At 33.7% G+C, this 1,340-nt stretch overlaps 1 protein-coding gene across 1 annotated transcript; it reads right to left on the bottom strand.

Moving 5' to 3' along the window:
- Positions 1-15: 15 nt before the first annotated feature.
- On the bottom strand, positions 16-1,334 carry LOC108743965 (the record flags this gene model as incomplete). Its single annotated transcript, XM_018479569.1, has 5 exons — positions 1,270-1,334; positions 816-1,077; positions 553-668; positions 291-489; positions 16-239 (listed from the first exon to the last, which is right to left on the bottom strand). Coding segments are annotated over exons 2-5 (667 nt in total), but the record flags the coding sequence as incomplete, so codon positions are not given.
- Between the last annotated feature and the right edge of the window lie 6 nt (positions 1,335-1,340).

Here is a 1,340-nt window from a genome sequence, read left to right as displayed (position 1 = left end):
TCTTTCTTTACTTACCCTCGGAATATGGTGAGATTCTTTTGCCATAAGTGGATGTTCTTTGAAATTTTGAAGGCTCCTCGGGGAACATGTCGCTGAGTTTACGAGGCAGACAAATACCCATATAACACTGCTCTTTGGTTTCGTCCTTAACAGAAAACTTTTGAACGCTCGAAAACGAACGTAAACTTAAACTGTCGGGAAAATTTTTACCGAAGCTGCCCCTTTGTTCTGACAACATGCTGAAAACAAACAATTAAAAAAATAACAAGGACAGTAAAACGTATTAGTACCTAACATTCGTATAACCCTCGAAATTTGTTAGTGTTTTAACTGACTTGACGGTCATTGTTGATTCCATACCAAAATGACTCATTGAACGCAAGGAACGCAATTTGGCATACCCCATGAGGTCTCTGTAACTTAGTCTACTGCTCGTACTGCCTGCAGGAGAAACAGTAGATCTATCTGATGGTGTAGTACCACTGTAACCTGTATTTACAAGAATGAGAAAGTAAAATATATAACATTTTATTTTCCAAACAGTAGGCTCACTTTGAACAGAAATTCTTCGAGTAGGTTCTCCACCACGACCCATTTTTAGGCCGCTAGTTTTTAATGTACTCAGACTTGAGGAACTTGGAATAGGACTCAGCGTTTGTACTCTTTCGCTTAAATATAATGAAATATAAAAATTTTTGTTCATCAGAAAACAGAAAACAATCGAGACATTTATCAGTTAATAGATAAAATATTAGAAATTAATTATTGTACTGTTATATTACTGCAATGGTAAATATAGCAAAATCATAACTCACTTTGTAGTAGCTTTTCCCAAAACCGATTCACAGGAACTAACTCCTGAAGTGGTCGACTCAGTCACCGAATTGTCGCGATAGCGATGGGGAAGTTCTGCGACCATTTTGTATTCCACCTTTTCTTGCATTTTCTGGTCGTGTAATTTCAACACATCAAAGGTTTTCGACTCCGACAACGATCTTTTGTGCTGCACGTTCGATGAAGTTTGATTACTAGGAAGGGTCGAAGACTTCTGTTGTACCGAAAGATTTTGAGCTGATACTATAAATAAAATTGTATTTACTATTTGATAATCATTAATTACATTAAGTAAATTATTAAATTAAGTTATCATTTAACTTTGTTATTTTTCTTTTTTCTATTATTAATTTCATTTGTAAAATTTAAATTTTAAAAGGAATTAATTCAGCGTATTGAAATGAAAAAAATAAAATAAACAAATAAATAATTTACCTCCATCTACTTCGTACAAAAAATCATCGTCATTACTATCTACGTCTGGAATACTTAAGTAATAATCAAGA

This window comes from Agrilus planipennis, unplaced genomic scaffold, assembly GCF_000699045.2.
Source record: "Agrilus planipennis isolate EAB-ADULT unplaced genomic scaffold, Apla_2.0 scaffold3110, whole genome shotgun sequence".
Classification (NCBI taxonomy): domain Eukaryota; kingdom Metazoa; phylum Arthropoda; class Insecta; order Coleoptera; family Buprestidae; genus Agrilus; species Agrilus planipennis.
Note: the sequence above shows the minus strand (reverse complement) of the source record. Positions and strands in the feature narration are given on the sequence as shown.